Source organism: Carassius gibelio, chromosome B24 (assembly GCF_023724105.1).
Source record: "Carassius gibelio isolate Cgi1373 ecotype wild population from Czech Republic chromosome B24, carGib1.2-hapl.c, whole genome shotgun sequence".
In the NCBI taxonomy this organism is placed as follows: Eukaryota; Metazoa; Chordata; class Actinopteri; order Cypriniformes; family Cyprinidae; genus Carassius; species Carassius gibelio.
Genome location: NC_068419.1, coordinates 17,546,627 through 17,567,336, shown reverse-complemented (window position 1 = coordinate 17,567,336; position 20,710 = coordinate 17,546,627). Strand labels below are relative to the sequence as shown.

General features: G+C 37.5%; 1 protein-coding gene across 2 annotated transcripts in view; it reads right to left on the bottom strand.

Annotated features, from left to right (window-relative positions):
- LOC128013124 (piezo-type mechanosensitive ion channel component 2) overlaps positions 1-19,892 on the bottom strand; it is a 98,631-nt gene extending 78,739 nt beyond the window's left edge. For both annotated transcript variants that reach the window (XR_008183241.1, XM_052595835.1), the window contains exons 1-2: positions 19,436-19,892; positions 1,407-1,502 (exon numbers count right to left, since the gene is read on the bottom strand). Coding sequence is in view for 1 of the 2 variants with exons in the window: in XM_052595835.1 (XP_052451795.1) it covers positions 1,407-1,502; positions 19,436-19,499 (160 nt within the window). In the remaining variant the exon portion in view is untranslated. The remainder of the gene's footprint in view (positions 1-1,406; positions 1,503-19,435) is intronic.
- Between the last annotated feature and the right edge of the window lie 818 nt (positions 19,893-20,710).

Here is a 20,710-nt window from a genome sequence, read left to right as displayed (position 1 = left end):
GTGAGCTGCTAAATCAATCTGTAATACAGCAATGATGTGAACTGTCCCTTTAACTGTTACTTAGAAAGTTTAGCAAATGAGATTATCAACTAAATATCAAGATTAAAACTTTGTTCAATTTGTCCAAGAAACTGAGCCATCCTGTGCGTCCAATGACCTAATCATTAAAAAAATAAAATATAAAAAAATATATATATAATATATTATATTATATATTATTATACATTATATTAATATTGATATATTATTTATTGTTGAAAGGTTTACTCACACTGACCATTTTTTTCTTAATGGGTTTTTTTCTTCTTCTTCTTTTCTTTTTTGTGACAGTAAAATAACTTTCAATATAAAACTGTTATTTGATTTTTAAATTAGATTTTTTTCAATTAGTTTGTTTAGCTGCTTTCCACCTATTCATGACAATTATATTTCAATGGATTATCTACAGTAAAAAAGAAAAGGAAAAAAAGAAAGAAATGTAGTAATAGTCAAAATTATAATTTAACTTAAAACTTTTTTTTTTTGGTTTGTCACCTTAAATAATAATAATAATAATAATAATAATAATAATAATAATAATACGTAGTAGTAGTAAATAATAATAATAAATAAAAAAAAAATTACAGTTACTGTAAATTAATAAATAAATAAATAAATGTTTTAAAAGAGCAGGGTCATGTTTTATTAATCTATAATTTATCAACTATGTATTTATATATTTATTAAAATGCTCAAATTGAACAATGATATCAAAATGTACTAAGTTATCTATTGTAATTACATAAAAGTTTAAACTATAACAAACTGTAGGAATAAATTAGTGTTAATTTAGTATCATTGCTATACTCTTTTGTTAATATTTAAAATTATATTTTATGTTTTTTATTTTTTTTATTTTTTTTAATTTTGATGTGTGTGTTTTTTAATCTATTTTTTAATTTATTTTGTATTGTTTAAAAAAAGAAAATTTGTATATAGCTTTTAATTAAGTTTCAGTTTTGAGTTTATTAAGTTTTAGTTAGCCTCTTTTAGTACTTCAGCTTAAACAAAATAAAAAGAAGAAATTTTGACTTGCCAACTATCTGAAATAAATTAAGTAATAAATAAATATAATAATTAAAGTTTTTTATATATTTTATTTTATTTTTATATATTTTTTTATTTCTAAGATTAATTTTATTTAATTAGTGTCATTTTTATGGTTTTAGTTTTAGTTCACTGGTATAAGTTCTAAATTAAGTTTCTTAACTCTAAACCCATATTTGTTGACCACTGATCTGAATATCTACTGTATCTTACTTTAGCTACTCACAGAAATCACACACTTCTACAGTCAACTCCTGAACAGATGGAAAGCAAGTCATTACACGGGGAACATTCACTGCTGAAGGGTCTCAGAGACTCACCCTGCATTGTTGTCTTTGTCGGCTCGGCGAAAAGTGGGATGAGTAAGAGGTAGATGAGGTAGACGAAGGACAGCCAGTTGTACCGGAACAAACATGCTGTGAAATAAAGAAGAACGGGAGAAAATGATGAGCCTGATTGTCTTCTGTCTCCAGACTGTGATAACAGCACATAAATCAGTTGCTGGTTCTGGTAGAGTCTTTAATTAAAGAGAACGCTCTTCATTCATTAAAGGACTGTGATACGGTGCATGCAGCCGCAGGGTTTGGTGTGTGTGAGCTAACATGAATCCTGTCAAACAGAGCCACTGTTTTCTGCATTCCAGCAGATCCACTTCAGATCATCACAGTCACTGTCAATCAGTTACATTCCTCTACAAACAAACCTGCAGGCCCAGCATAAAGAGCTGTCAACATAGAACATTTTACCATTCAGTTAACTGTCTGCTATAGTAAGTACAATAATGGAACTGAATGTAAAAGGATTTGCAACATAGCTTGAAAAAAGCTGTTTTGCAGTTGCCACTTTGTGTGATATTTCGATATCTGATGAAGGGAAATTACTTATTTATTTTTGTAAAGTATAAATGTCAAATGCTCAATGCTGATGGAGAATGAATGGACATAGATAAAAAAAAAAACAATATATAAAATAAAATACACTATATATATATACATATATATATATATACATATATATATATATATATATATATATATATATATATATATATATATATATATATATATATATATATATATATGTATATATATATATAGACAGAGAGAGAGAGAGAGAGAGAGATAATATATATATATATATATATATATATATATATATATATATATATATATATATATATATATATATATATATATATATATAATTTTATATATTTAAAAAAATGTGTACTTTGAAAAATAATTTCAAATGTAAAGAACGTAAGTTGGGAGAATTAATGGATGAAGGTAAAGTAAAGCAGAGTAGAGTAGAACAGAGCAGAGTACAGTAAAGTAGAGTAGAAAAGAGTATAGTAGAGTAGAACAGAGTAGATTAGAAAAGAGTAGAGTAGAGTAGAGTTGAGTAGAGTAGAACAGAGTAGAGCAGAGTAGAAAAGAGCAGAGCAGAGCAGAGCAGTGTAGAGCAGAGTATAACAGAGTAGAGTGGAGCAGAGTAGAATATAGTAGAGTAGAGTAGAGTAGAGTAGAATATAGTACAGTAGAGTAGAATATAGTAGAGTAGAAAAGAGTAGAGCAGAGTAGAGTGGAGTGGAATATAGTAGAGTAGAGTAGAATATATTAAAGTAGAGTAGAGTAGAGTAAAAAAGAGTAGAGTAGTGTGGTAGAAAAAAGTTGAGTAGAGCAGAGTATATTAGAATATAGTAGAGTAGAATATATTAAAGTAGAGCAGAGCAGAGTAGAAAAAAAGTATAGTAGAGCAGAGTAGAGTAGAATATAGTAGAGTCGAAAAGAGTAGAGTATAGCAGAGTAAAAAAGAGAATATATATAGATAATATATATAATTTTATATATTTAAAAAATGTGTACTTTGAAAAATAATTTCAAATGTAAATAACGTAAGTTGGGAGAATTAATGGATGAAGGTAAAGTAAAGCAGAGTAGAGTATAGCATAGTAGAGTAGAACAGAGCAGAGTAGAGTACAGTAAAGTAGAGTAGAAAAGAGTAGAGTAGAACAGAGTAGAGTTGAAAAGAGTAGAGTAGAGCAGAGTAGAGTACAGTACAGTAAAGTAGAGTAGAAAAGAGCAGAGTAGAGTTGAACAGAGTAGAGTAGAAAAGAGTAGAGCAGAGTAGAGTAGAGTAGAGTAGAGTAGAGTAGAGTAGAGTAGAGTAGAGCAGAGTAGAGCATAGGAGAATATATTAGAGTAGAAAAGAGTAGAGTAGAGCAGAGTAGAGCAGAGTATAACAGAGTAGAGTGGAGCAGAGTAGAATAAAGCAGAGTAGAGTAGAATATAGTAAAGTAGAAAAGAGTAGAGCAGAGCAAAGTAGAGTAGAGCAGAGAAGAGTAGAATATATTAGAGTAGAAATGAGTAAAGTAGAGCAGTGTAGAATATAGTAGAGTAGAGTAGAATATATTAGAGTAGAAAAGAGTAGAGTAGAGCAGAGTATAACAGAGTAGAGTAGAATATAGTAGAGTAGAAAAGAGTAGAGCAGAGCAGAGCAGAGCAGAGTAGAGTAGAGTAGAATATATTAGAGTAGAAAAGAGTAGAGTAGAGCAGAGTAGAATATAGTAGAGTAGAGTAGAATATATTAGAGTAGAGTAGAATAGAGCAGAGTAGAAAAGAGTAGAGCAGGGAAGAATATAGTAGAGTAGAAAAGAGTAGAGTATAAAATAGTAAAGTAGAAAAGAGTAGAGCAGAGTAGAGTAGAACAGAGCAGAGTAGAGTAGAAATGAGTAGAGTATAGTAGAGCAAAGTAGAGCAGAGTAGAATAGAGCAGAGTAGAAAAGAGTAGAGCAGAGTAGAATAGAAAAGAATAGAAAAAATAGAATAGAGTAAAGCAAAACAGATCAGAGTAAAATAGAGTAGAGCAGAGTATTGTGGAGTAGAAATGAGTAGAGTAGAAAAGAGTAGAGTAGAGTAGAGTAGAACATAGCAGAGTAGAAAAGAGTAGAGTAGAGTAGAGTAAAGTAAAGTCATTTTAGGCCAATTAAAAAGCATAAAAAATACAATAACAATTTTAGAACAGTTTTGGAGAATGAATCATGAATCATTAATGTGTACTAAATAAGCAAATTCTTCCTAAATCAGATGAATGGACGATAGTGATTATAGTGTTTTACATTGAGCTGAATGAACCCAATATTGCATTTAAAATCTCTGACAATTTATAATAATTTTACACTGAAAGAAAGCAAGTGAGCAAATCTGCTTGACCAGACAAGGCTCCTCTCATCTCACGTGCTTCTATTACTGAGGCGATTACACATCATATTGCTGAGAAGTATCTGCATTCAAACGTATGCTTGCTTTATTAGTCATGTGGAGCTGCCCTGTTAGAAACACTACATTAGTCTTAATTTAATCAAGTGTATCTGCTTTTCTGCTCCAGCAAACCCTGCGACTACAAGAGCGCTGGACTCCATCCCACGAGCTTTAACATCAGATTCTGTTTTTGCAGCATTTCTTTGGTCTTTTTGAAGACCTGTGTACTGTGAGCCGTTGAGCTCCTCCAAACCATCTGACAAATTGTGCAGGACTAATGCAAAATGAGCTAAGGAAGGACAATTTGCTTTGGTTCGTCTCATTTGAAGCCACATCCTGGCTTTTCCAAATCTGGAAATTAAAAATGTTTTAACTGTACAGTGCAACCTCTTCTCCATTCCCTCATGGACTAAACCTGACCGCAAGAAAAACGTTGTCTCCGGCAACATAAACCAAAGGGATTCGACACTTAAACGATCAACTCAATATCCCATGAAGGAAATATTTAATTTTAATGATCATAATGCCTTTAAGTGACTACATATGACTGGATGAGCCTTATGAAAAATTACATTTCATCCCCAAAATCAAGAAGTAATAGAAGAAATCATGAAATAGAAAAGCCTTTTTCAGGACCATTAAGATTTTATGCCTTGTGACTTCATCTTTTGTAATAATAAAGCACATTGACCTGTAAATAAGAATGAAAGAAGTATTAAAGTATATACTGTATATCAGAAATAAATCAATACTTCTTATTCAGCAAGGATGCATTAAATTGATCAAAAGTGACAGTAAAGACACTAATGTTACACATGATTTCAATTTTAAATAAATGCAGTTCTTTTGAACTTTCTATTCATCTGTAAATCCTGAAAAAATAAAATGTTTCACACTTTCCACGGAAATATTGTAGTTTACATTACAATACTTTCATATAATTTATATGATATATAATTATGTTTATTATTTTCATAAATAAACAGTTTTCTTAAATATATACATGCATGTGTGTGTATTTCAAAAGATTATAAGTATGCACCACACACACAAATATTATGCAAACAAAAACTTTTATTTTGAATGAGATTTATTTGCGATTAATAATTAGATTTTTTTTTTTTAAACCAAAGTTTTCTTTGTAATTCAAAACTGTGACTGCAGGTGAAATGCAGGCAATTATTGAGCTCTTTCCTCAGGTACATGTTGAGTTAAATGAGTCAGGTTTAATGCCTGTAATCAAGCACTATTGTTTCTGTCCGTGTGAGTTTGTGTGTTAGTTTAACAAAATGCTCAGGAATGGGAACATTAATCTCCAACATCCCATCTTCATCTTCTTCTCAAATGTGAAAGTCTGTCTGAAACTGTTGATCTAACACTATTTGCCCAACTGTCTGTTAGCACACGTGAATGAGAGCTAATTCTCCATTCAATGGCAGAAACAAATACTTTGTGCTTTATTATTACTACCAAGATTATTTAGTTCCATTCATTTAATTTTTAGACCAAATTCTGTGTTTGAAAACGGCTGTTTGCTCTTGATTTCTCATGAAGCATGTTTTGTACACAGTGTTTTTCTGCAAGTAATAGGCTAAGAGTAAATATTAGGTATAGTAGTATGATTTCAAATAAACAGAGAGGAGATCATCTTTGGTGAGAATAACTGTGACTCATGAGTAACATTTGTGATTAATGCTTCAAATGCAATTCAATTAGCGTTTTGGATGTCAAATATAGTTAAATGTGGTGTTGTAAACCGGTTTGGTGCCCTTTAGTTGAGTCGCGGCGCTCATGTGGGCTTCTGCACTAAAACAATGTTTGAGAAAATCTCTGCGCTCTCTGGCAGCTGGACAAACCACAGAGACCTTTGATTTAATGAGTCACTCAGCCAAGCTTAAAGTCAGGAATGAAAATATCCCAACAGCAGGCAAACCACTGACCATCTGATAATAGTGTCCAGCATGACGCACATCTACAGATCTTCTGTTCGGTCAGTTTGTGGAGGACGCAAATATGAGGAGATATGCAAACTGTGAGGACAGATCTGGTTAGGAGATATATACATATATATTACTTCTTAAAAAGCTGTATAAAATGGGATTAGAACCCATGACCCAAACCAATGAACTACAAAGTGGATCAAAACATTACACACTTTGATTTGAAGCTTAAAAAAAGGTATAGGGATAGAATTACAATCCCATGATGCAAATGACATAAATAAAATGTTATGTACAAATATTAATAATTGATAGTTGATTTAAAAATGGTTAAAAGAAGTCACTGAATGTATAAAAACTGCAATGGATTTCTTGAAATTTTACAGAAAAAAAAAAATTGTGTTTGTGGAAGTGAAAAAGAACAAGTCAGCAATTTACAGTAAAAAAAAAAAAAAAAAAAGCTAATTATGAACATACCCAGAAATCCCAGAGTTTAAAATGTATTATATATATATATATATATATATATATATATATATATATATATATATATATATATATATATATATATATTACAGTTTTTAACTGTAAAAAGATTGTTTTGTAAATATAAAGATGTTTTCGCTGTATTTTGTTCGCAGGACGCGGTGTTCTAATGTTAAGCGTGATGAATGAAAACATGAATACATGCTAGGATCTGGCACAAGTGTTTTATTTTTATTTATTTGGTTAGCTGTGGGAATTAAATATCCCAGCATTCCTGGCAAAGACTTTTACACTGACCTAAATAACACTGATGTTGACATTGAAAGAACACCAAAGTTCACAAAAATATACTAAAAAATAACCAAAATACCAAATTTTATATTAGAGCTAAACATTAATGTCGGGCATAAATGTGTCAGTTCATAGATGCTGGGGAATTTATGAGTGTTTGAGACGACAGAAAAACCACAGGCAGGAATAGAGAGGTGCACACACACACACACACACACACACACACACACACACACGCACACACACACACACCAGTAAATGGATGCTATTTCTTCTTGGACTGAAAAGCCTCAGTTTGGCAGCTTATCTGTTTCAGTTGGGGGTATTATAATAAACGTATATATATATATATATATATATATATATATATATATATATATATATATATATATATATATATATATATACACATCAATTGAAATTGCCAAAAAGGGATTTGTTGTTGTCGTTGTTTACAGGATGTTCTGAAAAGTTTATATTTTTACAGTATTGTATTCTAGCAAACCACAGCTACTAGTTTTACAGTTTTTTTATAATGTGTCTACATTTAGTCAAAAAAGTCAAATAAACCTCTTTATACTGAGCTGTTTTAGTGAGAGAAAATAAACAGGCCTTTGCCGTTTTCATGTCCATCATCAGAGTTTATGCCAACACCACGTCTACAGACGATTGAAAGCTCTGTGAGCCTGGATTTAATCATTAACCAGTACTGGCTCAAGAACCTTTGATGGTTTTGGGTTTTGACTACAACAACACTGGGAGAATCATTCATGAATAACAGAGCAATCTGATCTTTAAAGGTGTTTAAAAGGTTCTTCACAGGGATGCCACAGAAGAACCATTTCTGGTTCCACAAAGAACTATTCAGTCAAAGGTTCTTTAAAGAACTGAAAGGTTATTCAGATGTTAAAGTTTTTTTATGGAACCATTTAGACACAATTTAATTTTTTCTTTGTGAAAAAGTGAATAATGAACTTTTAAGTATGGCTGTGTTAACAGTTAATTGAAATAAATTAATTCAATAAATAAGGTATTATGTGATAAATAAGTCTTAATATTTTACACAGTTTATGTTTACGTCAGTGTTATTTTGGTATGACAGTAATAGTTTTTTACATTTTTGTGTTGTAAATCCGTCGATGTCTACAGAAAGTTGATGAAATCACATTAAAAACAGAAGCAAGAGCTTTGATGTAGCGAGCTGTGGCGGGGGGGGGGGGGGGTGGGGGGGGGGGCGTGGTTTAGCGAAGTCTGCAGCGGGAGAGAGAATCAGGAGACGAGCGGTAAGTGAGTGGTTTGGGCAAAAATTATCATCACCTGTTTCTTGTTCTAGTAACTGGCGTGGAGAGAGTATAAAACGCCAGGAGAGACGGAAGCAAGCGAGAGAGAGACGGACTGCTGACCTCAGCCGGAAATGGAAACCGGAAAGAGTGAAATGAAAGTAGTGTTGACGTGTCAGAATAAGAGTGAGCGTTTGGGTATTTGTAACCTTTTAGTTCTTTTTGTTTGTAATAAACTGTCAGCAGTCTTGTCCGACCCCTTTGTCCTCTTCCTTCCATCCCACGAACTTTGCTACACTGGTGCCGAATGCAAAATCCAGCAGCCACGCCGCTTGCGGATATCATTGCCCCCCTCGCGGCCCTTCACCGCGAACCACACCAGGCCCTGCTAGACCTGAGGACTGATCAGGAGAGGCGTTTCCAGGCCATTGTCCAGGCCCAGCAGGAGGACCGCGAGAGGTTCCGGAGCTGGATCGATCGGGAGGTTTGCGCCGAGGCCACCGGGCCGCCCGTCACGCCCATGCATCTACCGCTGCAAAAGATGGGGCCCCAGGACGATCCAGAGGCCTTCCTGGAGCTATTTGAGAAGTCGGCGGAGGCCTGCGGGTGGCCCCGAGAGCAGTGGCCGGTGCGCCTCATTCCCCTGCTCTCCGGAGAGGCCCAGGTGGCTGCCCAACAACTTCCGGTGGCGAACCTCCTGGTCTTCGACGACCTAAAGAGGGCCGTCATCCAGCGGGTCGGCTGGTCGCCCGAACAACACCGCCAGCGATTCCGGTCCCTAGACTTGGGCGGAGCCGGTCGACCCTTCACGATGGCCCAACAGCTCCGGGACTCCTGCCGCAAGTGGCTACTAGACTGGACTCGGCCATCCACCTGGCGAAGGACCACATGGTGGCGTGCCCAGGGGTCGGCGCACCCCCACCTACTAATTCTCTCTCTCCCCCTCTCTCTCTTGCCCTGTCCCTCTCCCTAGGTCCCGTCCACCCGGCCCTCCACGTGTCCTGCCCTGGGGGCGGGGCGGGTCTGACCAAGGCCATTTCGTGAGTTCCAGGGCCCCGCCCAGGGGGGCGGATTTGTGGCTGCCGGAAGGGACAGTGCTTCCGTGTCTCCGCTCTCTCTGCGCCAATTCCCCAATCGACTCCCTGCCACTGGGGCGGCGGGTAGGTCTGGGCTGGCCTGTTGGCGTTGTGGGGACCCAGAGCATTTCGTGGACAGGTGTCCAGTGATGGAGGTGGGGACGATGATCCGGGTCCCGGACGTCCCATAGGTCACCCCAGGTCAGGCTGGTGAGTACCAAATAACAGTGAGTATCAAGGGGGGTACATATCCGGCCTTGGTGGATTCAGGATGTAACCAAACCTCAATCCATCAAAGCCTGATTCAACCGGGGGCATTGGATACAAGCTGCGTGGTTAAGGTGTGGTGCGTACACAGGGATGTGGTGGAGGATCCGGTTGTCCCAATTATAATTCAATTCCAGGGACAAAAGCCTAGTGTGGAGGTGGCGGTTAGTCCCCAACTCCGGCATCCGATAATCTTGGGAACGAATTGGCCCACGTTTATGGTTTTATTGGGGTAGTTATGTGCGGATGCCTCTTGGGGAAATAAGGCACGGAAGGATGGGGTACAGGTGGGGGAAACTGAGCCAGGACCACTGGGTTCTGCTTCAGGGGACCGAACGAAATCGGGAGACTGATTCTCTCGGAGCGTGATGACTTTCCTCTGGAGCAGTCTCAGGATGAGACACTAAAACATGCGTTCCAACAGGTCCGCGCCATCGATGGCCAGTCTCTCCAACCTGCCCTCCCGCTCTCCTATCCATATTTTGCCATTTTAAAAGACCGGTTGTATTGAGTGACCCAAGACGCTCGGACAAAATTGAATACAACCCAATTGTTAATTCCAAAGGGCCGCAGGGAAATGCTTTTCCATGCGGCTCATTCTAATCCTATAGCAGGCCATTTGGGACAGGCAGCAACACTAAATTGCCTCATGGCCCATTTCATTTAGCGGGGCATTCATGACAACGTGCGCAGGTGGTGCGTGTCTTGTCCGGAATGTCAGTTGGTAAACCCACCGTCCGTCCCAAAAGCGCCTTTGCGCCCTCTTCCCTTAATGCAGGTCCCCTTCGAGAGAATTGGTATGGACCTCATCGGGCCATTAGAGCGATTCGAACTAGCGTCTATCACCCACAAACCGACGGCCTGGTCAAATGATTTAATCGCACACTTAAATCCATGATCCGTAAGTTCGTCCACGAAGACGCCAAAAATTGGGATAGGTGGCTAGAGCCCTTGTCCCGCAAGCCTCCATGGGGTTTTCCCCCTTCGAGCTTCTCTATGGACGCCAGCCCCGGGGGGTGATCAACGTACTGAGAGAAACTTGGGAGGAGGGACCATCTCAGGGCAAAAACGAAATTCAGTATGTGCTGGACTTGAGAACAAAACTCCACACATTGGGGCGGCTATCAATGGAGAATTTGTTACAAGCCCAGGACCGCCAGAGTCAGCTGTATAACAGGGGAACTAGGTTACGCAAATTTGCACCGGGAGAGAAAGTACTTGTATTACTCCCAACGTCAAGCTCTAAATTAATGGCTAAGTGGCAGGGACCATTTGAGGTCGCACGACAGGTCAGACATCTCGATTATGAGGTAATATGGTCTGATTGAAACGGGTCCCGTCAGATCTACCACCTCAACCTCCTTAAAAAACGGAATGAGGCGGAATCAGTGATGTTGGCAACGGTGATTGGCAGAGAGGATGATCTCCAGGTGGAGATCACCTCTCGCCGTCCCAACTCACTGATTTAACGAAATTGCATGCAGAGTTTGCCGACGTCTTCTCGCCCCTACTGGGCCGTACTAACCTGATTCAGCACCATATTGAGACCGAGCCGGGCGTGGTAGTTCACAGCCGGCCATATCGTTAACTGAGCACAAGAAAAAAGTAGTTCAGGCTGACATGGGGGTAATAGAAGAATCTAATAGTAACTGGGCGAGCCCGATAGTTTTAGTTCCGAAAACAGACGGCACGGTTCTGTGTAGATTACCGCAAGGTGAATGCTGTGTCGAAATTTGACGCGTATCCAATGCTGAGGGTTGACGAGTTGCTTGATCGGCTAGGCATGGCTCGTTTTTATTCGACATTGGACTTAACAAAGGGCTATTGGCAGATCCCCTTGTCTCCATTGTCCAGAGAAAAGACATCTTTCACAACGCCGTTTGGATTACACCAATTTGTTACCCTTCCGTTTGGCTTGTTCAGGGCCCCAGTTACCTTTCAGCGCCTCATGGATAGGATTCTACGGCCCCATGCTGCAAATGCAGCTGCCTACCTGGATGATATCATTATTTTTAGTAATGATTGGCAGCAGCATATGCAGCATCTGAGGGCTGTCCTGAGGTCGCTGAGGGGAGCGGGGCTCACGGCCAACCCAAAGAAGTGTGCGATTGGGCGTGTGGAAGTAAGGTATCTGGGCTCCGACTTTGGGCATGGGCAGGTGCGTCCCCAAATTGATAAGACAGCCGCTATTGTGACCTGCCCACATCCCAAGACCAAAAAGGAGGTAAGGCAGTTCTTGGGGCTGGCGGGATATTATAGACGGTTTATTCCTAATTATTTACTCAGGTCAAGGCTGCTCTGTGTGGCGGGCCGTTGTTACACTCTCCTGATTTTTCTCTCCCTTTTCTGTTGCAGACAGACGCGTCGGACAGGGGGCTGGGGGCAGTCCTGTCCCAGGAGATAGAGGGGGAGGAACGGCCGGTGCTGTACATTAGCCGGAAGCTCTTGAAGAGAGAGGCTAAGTACAGCACCATCGAGAAAGAATGCCTTGCCATCAGATGGGCCGTCCTCACCCTCCCCTATTATCTCCTGGGACGGGAGTTCACCCTCTGTTCGGACCACGCTCCGCTGCAGTGGCTCCACCACATGAAGGATACCAACGCGCGGATCACTCGTTGGTATCTAGCTCTTCAGCCTTTTAAGTTCAAGGTGATCCACAGGCCGGGTGTTCAGATGGCGGTGGCTGACTTCCTCTCCAGAAATGGGTGGGGGTATGTGGCAGGGGTGGCGTGGTTTAGCGAAGTCTGCAGCGGAAGAGAGAATCAGGAGACGAGCGGTAAGTGAGTGGTTTGGGCAAAAATCATCATCACCTGTTTCTTGTTCTAGTAATTGGCGTGGAGAGAGTATAAAACACCAGGAGAGACGGAAGCAAGCGCGAGAGAGACGGACTGCTGACCTCAGCCGGAAACGGAAACCGGAAAGAGTGAAACGAAAGTAGTGTTGACGTGTCAGAATAAGAGTCACCGTTTGGGTGTTTGTAACCTTTTAGTTTTTTTTGTTTGTAATAAACCTGTCAGCAGTCCCGCCGACCCCTTTGTCCTCTTCCTTCCATCCCACGAACTTTGCTACACGAGCGTCTTTTCCACACACACACGAGCAGTGAAGGTCCAGCGTGTTTGTTTTGTGTGCAGATGAACGCTCCATTGTTAACCTTCAGCGTCCGCTCATCACTTCACACCACACACAAACACAAGGTACACAGCTGTCCATACTCAGCAAACCAGCACTGTTCACGCTCACGCAGCTCTACGCTTCACTGCTATCTGTAGAAGTCACTGATGAGAACAAAAGGGCATACAATGTTTACGTAACCACCATTTTTCAGTATTACTATGTTTAAAACATTTGCTGCCTTTAACATCAAATAAGTCATTTAAACTAGATAAAATGATGAAATCCAAAATGGACAGGTAAGGAAGGTTGTGTTAGTATAGAGGAATAACAAGACTTGTGACGGTCAGGTGTTCATCTTGAGCTTGTCTCGGGTCTCCTCGGGCTGTGATGTACAGCGGGGGGAGAAACGCTCTGAGGTTAGTCTTTGCTCGGCCAGTGTTGCACAAAAGGTCTTTTCAGGCAGTCTAATGTATTTCAGAGAGTAAGCTGTCAGATTACAGACAGGAAACGTTTCAGATAAAACTCCATGAATAGTTCTACTATGCAGCACCAGGAGAAAAAGCAACATACAGAAGGAACACATGAGCGATCAGAACGCATTTAATATAAACCACTCTGTGTACGATGACTCTCCCTGGAAATCAAATACGGCATCATACACTAACACTCAAAAGGTTTCAAAGAAGACATTTTTTATGCTTTTTTTAACCCTGTTCTGCTCACCAAGCCTGCTTTTATTTGATCCAGAATACAGCAAAGGCAGTAGCTAATATTGTGCTTTTTTTTTAGTATAGTATTTAATAGTTTTACTATTAAATGTAAATGTTTTCTGTGTGAATCTGTGTTAAAGTGTAATTTATTTCTGTGATGCTCCGCTGTATTTTCAGCATCATTCCTCCAGTTTTCAGTGTCACATGATCTTCAGAAATCATGAAAATATGCTTCTCAAGAATTTTGTTTTTATAATCATTATTATTATCATTATAGGAATGATGTTGAAAATACAGCTGCACATCACAGAAATAAATTACAGTTTAAAGATACATTCAAATAGAAAACAGTTATTTAAAATAGTAAAAATATGTCAATTTGACAGTTTTTGCTGTACTCTGGATTAAATAAATGCAGGCGCAGTGAGCAGAAGAGACTTCTTTAAAAAACTTTTTTAAACTTTTGGCTGGTAGTGTATATATGATTAAAGTTGAATATGATATATTAAGCTTTAAAACACTTTGATATGTGATCTATATTACGTACACTATTATGAACATAAGAGCATGTCTGTTCGCTACAGGCTTTGAGCAGAAATCTTCACTGTCTCCCTCAAACTCCAAGACATCATTAACATTTCCAGTTGTTCTGTCTGGACGAGCTCATGCAGAACTAAAACTGCTCCTCGGTGGAAGATAAAGTGGTGCGCCAGCTCTGCTACAAATGAAGCTGATGTTTGATGACAGCGTTTGTGTGCTGTGCCTGGATTCAGACAGAGACACAGAGAGCGTGGAGACACCAGACAAAGCCCATGACTCCACACACGCTCTGAGACGGATGGCTGTTGAAGACGCAATTAAGCTGCATTCACATTTACTGCTGTCTGTCAGAGTTCAAAGTGGATTCTGACTGGCTTTAAAAAAAAAAAAAAAGAGAGAGAGAGAGAGAGAAACTCTTTTTAAAATAAATCTGAAACAATCAAAATAAATACCTAAAAATCTTTAAAAAAAAATTACACCTTTAGAAAGAATAATGCATTAAAATATGACAAACAAACCTGCAAATATTATAATCCATTTAAAATTTGGTTACTATTATTAATGAAAAGAAACAACGCATTAAAACATGATTATAAGTACATCTATATCGCATATTATATACAGCTTTGAGTGTTGCACTTTGTATTTAAACTAGTTGTAAAGCAATGTTTTTCATTTTAATTCAGTGTATCTTGCGTTACAATAACTAAAACTTAAATAAAAATAAATAGAATTTCATGGATAAAAAAAATATATATATTTTATGATAAAAAACAAAAATAATTGTATTTAAAGTTTAAGTTAAGTATATATATATATATATATATATATATATATATATATATATATATATATATATATATATATATATATACTTAACTTAAACTTTAAATAAAATTATTATTATTATTATTTTTTTAATCATAAAATAAAACCCTGAAATATAAACATAAAAACTGGTCAAAATGTAAAGAAAATATCTCAGTGATACTAAAATAGCCCTGATTCCAGTCAATATTGTTATCAACTCACAGAATTAGGACAGTTACTAAAACTTTATCATTATCTTTCAATTATCTTTATAATTATTGTTCATTGTGAATGTGCCATTAGGCAACACAACTGAAGTGAAGCTGTATTTTACAGTATTTCTGAACATTTCACTTTGTAAGTGTTGTGAAACGTGCATTAAGCAACGTAATATCATTCCACAAAAATGTCACCACAAGCATATTTTTCCAATGAGCCTGGGTTATAAATATATGACATTCAACAAAATAATGGGGTGGGACTTGGTTTTATTCTTCTGAAGTGATTTGATTGTGAAAGAAATGGGCATTACGTTCCAGAATCTATTTAAAATATGTAGATGGTCACTGACCGACATCATCCACGAGGAAAAGTCAGTAAGTAAGTAAACAGGCTCAATTCCGACTTCAGATTTTGACTTTAACAACATTTAGTTTGATTTGAGCTTGGTATTCCTTTCCCAAACAAATCATGTTTGCTTTCAAACAACAGGAAGGACTTCAGAAGTACTGAAGTTACAGTTAAAGGGCACGGGGTTAAATGTGTCTACTAGTCCTCTGTGACTTCATAATGAGCCGTTTAGAGGAATAAAGAGCTGTAATGAGAGCGTGACTGTGTACAGCATGTCTTTAATGTTTCAAATGACAATCAAAGTCTCAAATGAAGCAGCTGTCGAACAAAACACTGTTTGTGGTTTAACCAGCTCCAAACTCCAGTCCATACACAAACACAACCCAGAGACATGGACTTCTCAAGTAGATCTTCTTAGTGTACTTAAGATCAAATGCTCATATTTTTACATTCAGAAGTGTCAGATTGCAATTCATATTTTAACAAAACGCAAAGTTTGCATACAGGTGGGCGATCTTTCTGGTGTTAGAAAGCATGAAGATGCTGAAGGGTTTGGATGTATCATCTTTCATCACAAGTAAATAACTTCTGTTTACTTCCTGTGTACCTGCAAACTAAATATTTCCCTTGAGTGCAATACAATATTTAGGTTTACTGAAATCTGCGTTCACCTTCGTCACCGTCCCACCCAAGAGCTTTACACAAATCACTTCAGCTTGTGTTTACCATGCTTGACTTACTGACCTGAGACTGAGAACATTTAAACATCTTTCATTTGGCTACAAGCTTTGTTTGGATTTGATTTGATTATTTCACTCAACCTCTTTAGAAAAGCCATAAAACTCTAAATGGACGGTTTGCGTTCACAAAAGAGCAGGATTTGACATTTGCATCATCCTTGAGAACGAATGAAAGACACTTTCTAGCTCTCTCTACGTCCAAAAGCTCCTGCTTCACTAAGAAAGCATTTTTGCAATTAAATAAAGTGACTATAAGTCCTCTTTTTCCTGACCTGGCTGTAGGGCTGGGCGATATTATGATCATATATGTTTTTTTATGCCATACAATACCAATATTTATCACAATATTTAACATGAAGCACTGATGGGGAAGGAAATTCATGTTTGTTAGACTCTGAGAGTGAACAGAACGTGTTTGTTCCTAATTAAACTAACTAGCCTCATGATATCAGCTTATTTTCCCCCAAATTGTGTTTTACTTTTTTTTTTTTTTTTTTCTGGATTCTGGTTTTATGATTTAATACAAATGAATCATCCAAATGTTGTCTAATAAAATGAATTAATAGAAACTTCAACAATTCAAGCAAATGCCATCAAATGAAAATATAACAATTATTTTAATACGAAACATTGCATTGAATTTTTTCATCAAATAAGATGCTGCACGATGCTGTTTAATATTAAAACATGGATTAATAAATATCTTGCTTGTATGATATTGCTTTAAAATATTATATTATAATTACTACTTGGAGAGTTACATTTTAATATGGAGTAGTATTTTGTCATAGTTCCTTCAATTTAAACTGAACTTTTATTTTGGCGGGTTGTGCTGAAGAGTCTTAGTGTGTGTTTTATGGTAGTTTTTCTCAAAGTAAACACTTCCATATCAACACTTGGTCTGGAAAAAACACGAGGTCTAGAGATGCATTTTTCCTTAGTTTAACTTGAGAGTCATATGTTCAGGATGAGATGCTGCAAGAGACGCACAAGTCATGTAGTGCACGCTTACAAACTAACAATGGAAAAGCAGTTAGGTTAAGTTTAAAAAAAAAAAAAAACACTGAACTGCCTTGATGTAACACACATCAACTGAAACACTCTTCATGGACAGCAAGCCTCACAGCTGATCACAGTATAGACACAATGCTCTAAAAAAACAGCATCTGGGTAAAACAGCTGATTTGAACTCAATCTTTTGTTATGTTTTTAGTGAGGAATGAAAGAAATGCACTCCGTTTTTAAGTGGCAGCATCTGTTTATCTCTCACAGTTGATTCCAGCTGAGCTTGGTGTTAGCATGTTGCTAAGCTAACAATATGACAGCTACTCAAAAATACTGGGTGAACTGATACCTGCTGAAGAAACCAGCCTAAGCTGGTCGTCCAGTCTGGTTACAGCTGGTTTAACAAGCTGGTTTTAGAGAGGATTTGACCAGTTTTTTGGTTGTTAAGTCTGGGAGACCACCTGAAAACCATCTTAAACCAGCTAAGACCAGTCAACCAGTACAAGCTGGTTTCAGCATTTTTCTCTACTCGTCCAATGCATTCTGGGACCGCCGTGGCCCTTGCAAAAATGAACCATGATTTTATGATAGAAAAATTGTAGTATCCATGATTAGCATTTTGTAAAAGAACAGTTTTACTGCAAATTGCATGCTAACTTGTGGTTACCAAAGTATACGGGGTTGTTTTGTTTTTGTTTTTTTTGCAGTAAAACCATGGCTTATTTTTGTAAGGGGAAGTGATGCTGCTTTCGAATATGAGTTTTCTCAAAAAGTAGTGCTATGTGTTTATGTTTATTGCTCTCATATGTTGCTGACTAGGTAGGCAGCTCACTAGGGATTGAAACAGCTCTGTGTTACGTAGGCTGACTGTTCTCACCCTGATATTGTTTCAGTTGGGTGTTTTATCAGAAATAATCAGAGAATGGGGCGTAGCAGTGGACTGTGGGAAGCAGAGATCTGGATTGATGTAGCGGTCTGTGGCCTCAAGAAGATCCAGCCCTCACTATCTGAGAAAACACTATCCGGTCTCAGACGAGAAGAAGGCGTTCTGCACAGAAACAGATGACTGAGAGTGTAAATATGAGTACTGTGTATCTGATCTCAGCGAGAGGGGGAAACCGATCAGAGAGAGAGAGAGAGACAGAGCTCTGTTGTCTCTCTGCTATCAGACTCGTGCTCACTTTAGCCAGACAGCGTGTCTGGATCAACACCGAGTGCAGTGTTACTCATCTCACACCTAAACTCACACCTAACTGTGCATGAATCATTGCTCACAGACTTGTTGTGACAACAACCACCATTCCAATCAAAAGCAAAAACAACAATAAACAAGTTACATGTAGTAATGCAAGTACGAGCTTAATATGTCAAACAAGCAGATAAATCAGTGTGCTTGTTAAATTCAAGTTAATAACCTTTGGCCTACATAGTGAGAGAACTGTTTGTGAAGTGCAGATTAATCAACCAGAATTCATCATCATCATCATCATCAACAACATTTTTATGTAATTTTTAAATATACTGAAAGTTAAGCTTAAAATGAAGCTTATGGTTAGATGATCATTTATTCTGTTATTTACAGTCCCAAAAGTTACACATACAGTACGGTTAGTAAAACTGATTATGAAGCGTTACACTCTGTAGAAATTGTTAGGAAAGATCTGAATAATCACAAAATAGGCTTAAATGACTATGATCTAAATAATACCATAAAAATGGTATATAGATGATCATAAAGACAAGACACATTCAATAAGCCAAACCTTTTAAAACCATTTACCTTTTATAGTTATATAGATTTTTTTTTTTTTCAAATTTAGTAATTAATAATTACATTGATAGTCATTATTAAGAGTGAATTGTTTTTAGTTTTAAATAAAATATATGAAATTAAATTACATACTTTAAAGTACATAAAATGTATTTAAATATATTTTTAAAATAATAATAATTGTTATTTCTATAATTTAAAACACATAATTATTATGTTAATAAATATATTAAATATATATTTTAATAATATAAAACATATTACATTTGAATCATAATATAGTAAATTAACTGAATGATATACAATTAAAACTCATAAACAGTCATTAAAAAATAATTATATCACTTAAAATGAATTTCCTTCTTTCTCTCTTTTTCTTTTTTTAATCAAATGGCCAGCTTTATATGTGTTTAATAAAGAAGTAATCCCCAGTTCTGCAGGTCTCACGTCTGTTGTATGTGTCTGGTGTTTGAGTACAGGAAGGCTGACCTGCGGCGAGCCCCACTGGCAGAAGCAGTCTGAAGATGAGTCCACACAGCAGCTCCGAGGCCATCCTCGTATCACTCCAGGAGTCGGATCAGATCCCGCGTCCACAGCTCTTCTGTCTGTGCAGTCTTTCACAGCACATGATCCGCTCGGCTCTGTGGAGCCCGGCTTCACTTCAGTCTAGTCTAGTCCTCATGGTAATCAAAGAGTCCAGATAATCCACTCCTCAGACATGCTTCGTGTTCCTCAGAGCAGCTCGTCTTACCTGTTGACAGGAGAGATCATGCTGCTGTTCAGACGCACTGCAAACATTTCATTCGTCCCGAGTGTGCTGGGTTTCCTCCAAACCGTGTGCCGCTCCTGAAGGAGTTCTGAGCAGCGTTATTCTGAGACGCGCAGCTGTGCCTCACTGGCATCTGGACACACTTTTCTCCTCCTCAATGAACAGAAGGACCACCCTGCAATACTGACAGATGACTCCAGCGTTCAGCAGAGGAGGGCTGGGTTTGGAGGGAAGAGGTGGAGGCTCAGGTGCTACAGCTGCTCCAAAGACAGAGAGAGACTGAAACAGACAGAAAGTAAGAAAGAAAGAGAGAAAGAAAGACAGACACATAGACAGACAGAGAGAAAGAAAGAAAGAAAGAAAGAAAGAAGAAAGAGAGATATATAGATAGACAGACAGACAGACAGAGAGACAAAGAGAAACAGAAAGACAGAAGGACAGAAAGAAAGAAAGAAAGAAAGAAAGAAAGAAAGAAAGAAAGAAAGAAAGAAAGAAAGAAAGAAGATAGGCTACTTGTGAAATGCAATGGTTGTGGGATCACATCTTTATCACGTTCACTCATTTTATTTTATTTTATTGCTAAATGTACATGTTTACATATTTTAACTGGGTTTTATTTTACTATATTATGTAACTCTATATTACTTTTAACTAGCCTTTATATGTGACCCTGGACCACAAAATCAGTCACGAGGGTCGATTTTTTTAGCTGAATAAATATCCTTTTCATTGATGAATGGTTTGTTAGGACAGAATAGCATTTGGGTGAGATACAACTATTTGAAAATCTGGAATCTGAGAGTGCAATTAAAAAAAAAAAAAAAAGAAAATTGTGAAAAGTTGTTCAAATGTAGTTCTTGGCAATGAATATTACTATTCTGAAATGAAGTTTTGATATATGTAAGGTAAAATATTTATCTTCATGGAGCATTATCTTTACTTAATATCCTAATGATTTTTGGCATAAAATAAAAAAGAATAACTTTGACCCCTAC